We start from the raw sequence: 7,071 nt of genomic DNA on the forward strand, positions 1-7,071 counted from the left end.
ATATTGTATCCTACTAAAAAAAAAAAAAAAAAAAAAAAAAAATGTAAAAATATAATAAACAATAAAATATACTATGAAGAAAAAAAAAAAAAAGGAGATATATATAATTTCCACATGTAAAAACATGAAGTATTCATCTTTAGATAAAAATATAATATGGAAATTTGTAACAAAGGGAAGCAAGCAGAAAATTAAAAAGAAAAAATTTATGCAAATTTAAAACAATTGTATATTTTGTATTTATTTCATTAATTAAAAAAAAAAAAAAAAATAAATTTTTTGTTTTTTGATACATTTATTCATTATGTAAAATAATTTGATGGCAATTTATTTAAAGCATGCTCGAAGCCCCCGTGTAAAATGGTAATAAATTTTATTTTTAAATTTAGAAAATTATAGATGGAATCAAAATCAAATACAGAATCATGAAATATTAGAACAATTGTCTTTAAATTAATATTTACATTATAATCATCAATATAATTATTATAAAATCCTTTTTTAAAATTTGTTAAAAAAGTATTAATATGTATAGAATATTTTAAATGTTTCTTATTATAGCACTCTGGTAGGCGCATATCGACAAAGATAAAATTATCAAACAGTAAATCATTTAATAAATTTTTTGCATAAAAAAAAGGTAAAATCGGAAAACAATTTAATTTAATAGCATCAATATTTTTAAATGATTTTTTATTTTTAAAGTCATAGTATATATCAAGTGTATTTTTATTTTTATTTTTATTATTATTTTTATTTTTTTTTTGTATAGAATTTTTTAATTCATTTTTGTTATGACAAATAAATTCATTTAAATTATTTTTTTTGTTTTCTTTATAACATTTTAAAAAATATTCATAATATTTTAATTTTAAAGATTTTATATTGTTATGCTTTAATGACCATTTATCATTACGCAGAATTTTGTTATAGTTTTTAGTGTCTTTTTTTTCAATATATTCACCTTTTAATTTTAAAAATTTTATTTTTGTTTTCTTATTTATAAAATCGGCATTCATTGTGCTGAAACTTTTTCTTTTTAACTTTATATTTGCTCCAACGTTATTAGTTATAATATTAAACTCATTATTTATTAAATGCGAATCTTCATGAATTAAAAATTCATTATCACTGATTAAATTTTTTCCATTATCAAAATCTCTTACATTTTCACGGATTAAATTTTCTCCATTATCAAAATCTCTTACATTTTCACTGATTAAATTTTCTCCATTATAAAAATCTTTTATATTTTCACTTTTTTTTTTTTTCTTAATTTTTTTATAAATTTTAAATGTATCTTTGTGTACATAATAATTAAACCAAAATTTATGTTTAATTATGTAAGATAAATAATTAATACTATTATATTTTTTAATATCCTTGTTATTTAAAAATTCCTCATTAGATTCAGAATAAGAAGGAAAAGTAATATACATAGTATGAGTTTTGTTAAATATTTCTATTGAATTATTCAAAACAAAATTTAAGTCAACTATATTAGATAAAGAAAATATTTTTTTGTAAAAATCATTACAACATGTATTCATAATAAATTTTTTTAGATATAATAAAATACTTATACAAACAAAAAATATATATGAGGATGGTAAGATAAGAATTTTATCTAAAAGCAGATATATATTCTCTAGATCAAAAAAGTTACAAAATAATGAACAAACCCAACTACGTATTAAATTTGTTATATTTATATTATTTTTAAAAAAAAAAATTGATAATTCAGGAATATAATAATTCAAAAGACAATTGAAAATGTAAAAATATTCATTAAAATAATATTTATTTTTATATAATTCTAATAAATATATTTTTATAATTTGTTTAATACATTTATAAGCTAAATATATATTATTATAATATAATAACGTTATAGGTGTTAATAAATATTTTAAATATTTATTTTTAATATCTAATTTAAATTTTATCAACAATAATAAATCATATATTTTTTTTTGAAATTTTATGCTTCCAACTAAATCATTATTGCACTTTAATTTTTTTCTTAAAATTTTGAAACATTTGCTACTTGTATTCTTATTTATACCAATTTTATTTAAATATTCTTTGTTATTATTCATATCATTTATGGAATTTTTACTCTCATTTATATTATTTATATTTTTTAGGTAATCTTTTTTTTTAATGGAATTTTTTATATTTAAAATTTTATTCTCTGAATCATTATAATTTGAATAAACATTTTTATTAAATGAATTAATATTCACAAAATTCTCTTTATTTATTATATTAATCAAAGTTTTTATCTTTTCTTTTTTTTCTATTGATTTCTTTATTAAAATTGAGTAATTGTAATTCAGAAATATTAAGTACATAATATCTCTTAAACAAATTGGGAACTCATTTTTAAGTTGTTGATATAATTCTATGTTATTTAGAGGATGACATTTTAAGAATTCTTGAAATTTTAAATATAGATTATATTCATAAATAAAAAAAGAATTTTTTTTATATACACATTTGCATGATAAGTTTTTATTGTTAGATATAAATAAATATGCATCTTTTATTATATCATAGAATTCATTAAGATGTATACCAAACGTTTTTATATTATAATCTTTGAATAGCAAACAGGAGTTTTTTGAGATAAAAGATATATTAAAAAAATTAAAATGTTCTATTTTTTCATTTTTATAATTATTAGAAAATCGAATTTCATCAGATAAAGTGCTGACTTCTGTATCATTTTTTACTTGTTCATATGATTCTTTTACCTTATTTATTTTCTCCTTTGTTTTATTTTCATTTCTTTTTAATTTACTATTAGATTTTGTTATCATTTGATTAATTATTTTTTTTATGTTATGTCTTTTTTTTAATAATTTATAGGAATTTATATTTATATACCTTTCATATAACTTTTTATTATCCCTTATTTGTTTGCACACATTAATATCTTCTTTTTCAAATTTGATTCTTTTTACAATCTTTTTTTCTTTTGATAAGTATTCATAAACACTATATAAATCATAGTATTTATTTATTAAATTTAGCTTATAAAATGAAAAAAGAGACAAATGGTAAAATTTTTGTTTCTTTTTATAAATTAAAAATGGAATTTTTAATATATTTTGTGATTTGAGAAAAAAATTGCAATTCATTAATTCTTCATTATAATTAATATTATATAATAAATTAAACCAATAATAAATATTTTTCTTATTTATATAATATTTACTTTTTAATTCATTGTAGTTTTTAACGCTTAAAATATAATCGGTAATGTAAGGATTATAATAATCATATTTACAATATTTTTTTTTATTTGAGTTTATATTTTCATTATTTTTTTCTTCTTTCATGAGATTTATATGATTATTATTTGATAGATTTAAGCCATTGATTATTAAATAGCTATTTTTATTACTATTTGAAGAAAATCTATTATTTTTAACAACATTGTCATTATAGAAAAAATAATAATGAGATAATAACGAACTTATGTTAATTTTAGAAAAATTTAATAATAAACACTTATGTAAAAAATTTATGAAAAAAATTTTTTCATTATTCTTTTCATATAAAAAAACATTTCTTAAACTAATTTTTAATAAACTAATAGTAAAAAATTCAGAATACATACTTTCAATTATTTTTATAAAATGTACATTAATTTTATAATTTATTAAATTCTCAATTGTTCTTTTTATTATTTTATAACTTATACTTATATAGTGATTTTTTTTATTTTTGAATTTTTCTTTACATAATTTTTCAAATGTGTTATAAATATTAATATTTATTAAACTTATTTCATTTTTATTATTTTCTTTTTTTTGATTATAAATATATATAAAATAAATTTTTATATATAGTAAAAGTATAAAAATATTCTGAACTTTACTTAATATGTCTTTTTTTTCAAAATAACTTTTAAAAAAAAACATTTGATTTTTTTTTCCTTCACCTTTTTCTTTATTTGTTAATTCATTTTTTTTAGGAACATTATTTATAATATTTTTTTTTTTTTCTGTTACCAATTTTTTTAAAATATGAATCATATTATAAATTTTCTTCATTTTTTTTTCATTGAAATTTTTATCATAATAATTATCATTATAATTATACTCATAATTATTATCATTTTTACAATTATTTCTTTTTCTTTCTTTTATATTTTTGTTACTATAATCAAAATATGGAAGAGATTTTATTAATTTTTTTTTTGAATTTTTTTTTTTATTATTTCCCATGGTGTTATCATTGCTTTTTCCCTTTTTAATGTATAAAAAAGAATCACTAAAAAAAGTTTTTTTTTTTTTTTTTTTTTTTTTTTTTNGGAAGAGATTTTATTAATTTTTTTTTTGAATTTTTTTTTTTATTATTTCCCATGGTGTTATCATTGCTTTTTCCCTTTTTAATGTATAAAAAAGAATCACTAAAAAAAGTTTTTTTTTTTTTTTTTTTTTTTTTGTATACCTTTAAATTATTTATTTTTTTCATATTAATAAAATAAGAAAAATTTTCTATTATAAAAGTAAAATTAAGTAGACCATTAACAATTTGAAGTATAATTATACCTACACTGAATATATCAATATGTTTATATAAGTCATACTTCAAACTAATCTTTTCATTTTTAAGTATGTTTAAAAATATAAAAAGTGGAAGATAGTATAATATGTCATCCGTAAAATCAAAATAATTAAAATAATTTTCAATAGATAAAAAGTTGTCTTTATTGTTTTGGTTTTTAGTTCTATTATACTCTGCATTCTTCTTTACAAATTCTTCTAAATGGTAATCTTTTATATTATAATCGATTAATTTATTCTGATATTTTTTAGAAGATATAATTTCATTAATTAATTTATTTTTAAAAAAATCATTTTTTTCATTAGGATAGATATGATTGTTGAATAAATAAGATATACAATAACTATGCAATTTAACTTTTCCTTTTGGTGTTATTAAAATATTATTTGTATTTAAATTTAAAAATTTAATTTTTTGATCATGCAAATATTGAACAGCACTTAATATTTCATAAATAATTTTATTTAAAATCTTAGAATCTATAATTTTATTATTAATAGTATTTGAATATTTAAAATTATTACTTTTTGATAATTTTTTTAAGCAGTTAAATTTTGTATAATTTATTTTTTCTTCATTTAATATATCATATAATGATATAGAATAATATTCAGAAAAAATAGTATAATTATTATTTTTTCTTTTTAAATTTAAATATCTACATATATTTGGATGATTTAAATTTTTTATTTTTTCAAATTTACATGCTATTAAATTATATTCATTTTCAAGATAATATTTTTCATTAATTTTGTTGTATGATCGTCTTTTTTTATTTGTTTGTTCATTTTTATTTAATGAATAATTTTGAATTCCAAGGAGAAATTCTGATGATTTACAATATTTAAAATACATTGTTTCTATTTTTTTTTTTTACTTTTATAATATGTAATTTATCAACATAATTTTCTTTATAATGTGTATTATTTCTACTGTTTTACTATATATTATATTTTATATTAATTTATCATTTTTTTTTTTTTTTTTATTATCATCTTTATCAAACATGTGGTGTTCAACTAACATATATAATTTATAATAATACTTCTACTATTGTATATGTGAAAAAATCTAAATATAATTTTGTTCAAATGCACACTTATATATTAAAATATAATAATTCTCTTTTAATTTATATTTTTTTAAATACTAATATAAAAATAGAGACACTTCCTTCTGCTATATTTTAAATATATATATATATAAATTAGAATTTTGCTATTTAAAAGATAATATATTAAAAAAAAAGTTAGTGAAATTCTAATCCTTTGTTTAGTTAAATATTTTTTTTGTTATATTCATAATTCTTATTTAAAATTTATGTAAGGAATAAACAATTTTTTATTTTAATTTTTTTTTTTTTTTTTTTTTTTATATTTGCAATAATATATATGATGTAGAATATTAAGAAAGAAAACTTCCAATATGCCTAAATATGTAATTTATATATATATATATATATATATAAGAATATATTTATTAATAATTTAACTACATTAAAGGTTAATATCTATTTTAACATTTTTCGAGAAACCTAAAAAAAAAAAAAAATAATAAAACAAGGAAAAATAAATCATATTAAGTACTTAAGATGGAACAAATAAAATAATAGAATTGAATTAATAGGATAAAAAGTATATTAATATTAATATTTAAATATATACATTTATAATTGAATACAAACTATTAATAAAATATATATATCTAAGAAATCATAAGGAAAACCAAAGCATTGAAAATTATAATAAATAAAAAAATAATAATTATGCTAATTATTAATTACAGTACTGTTTTGTTAAATGGAAACATATTACTTTATTGTTATATGAACAATTTGTTACTTTGTCCTATAATTTTTTTAAAATTTTCCTCTTTTCTGGGGTATTTATATAAAATTAATTTTTTTTTAAAATATTAAGAGCATTTTCTTTTTTTTATATAATAATAAAACATAAGCAATTATTCTATTAAACCTACTTTTCTAGTAACATTTATTTTTCTAAGTTTTATAATACACCATGACATTTTTTTTTTTTTTTTTTTTCTCTTTTCAAAATTAATTCATTTTAATAAATTTAAGGTTATTTTTTTTATTAAAAATGTATTATTATTATTATTATTGTTATTATATACTATATAAAATTTCTTTTTTTGAAAAAAAAAAAAAAAAAAAATATTATATATATATTACGTTTTGCACATTTTATTATTTTCTTTCTTTAAATAAAAAATTTTCACAATTTCATAATTTCTTTTTATTTATAAATTTCATTTAATTTATTCTCATAAAAAAATATGTTCCTTATATATTATTTTTTTAATTATTAACCTATATATATTTATATATATATATTTATATATATATATATATATATTTATATATATATAATATTTTTCACTTGAAAATGCATCTTTTTTTAATTCAATATTTTTTTAACATACAAAAGAAAAAAAAAAAAAAAAAAAAAAAAAAAAAAAAAAAAAAAATTTTTA

At 15.0% G+C, this 7,071-nt stretch overlaps 1 protein-coding gene across 1 annotated transcript; it reads right to left on the reverse strand.

Annotated features, from left to right (window-relative positions):
* Window positions 1–302: 302 nt before the first annotated feature.
* On the reverse strand, window positions 303–5,433 carry PGAL8A_00182700 (Rab GTPase activator and protein kinase, putative; the record flags this gene model as incomplete). Its single annotated transcript, XM_028670511.1, has 2 exons — window positions 303–4,256; window positions 4,462–5,433. 2 exons carry the CDS (start codon window positions 5,431–5,433, stop codon window positions 303–305), a joined length of 4,926 nt encoding a protein of 1,641 aa, XP_028527256.1.
* Window positions 5,434–7,071: the final 1,638 nt, after the last annotated feature.

Source organism: Plasmodium gallinaceum, assembly GCF_900005855.1.
Source record: "Plasmodium gallinaceum strain 8A genome assembly, contig: PGAL8A_v1_68, whole genome shotgun sequence".
Classification (NCBI taxonomy): Eukaryota; Apicomplexa; class Aconoidasida; order Haemosporida; family Plasmodiidae; genus Plasmodium; species Plasmodium gallinaceum.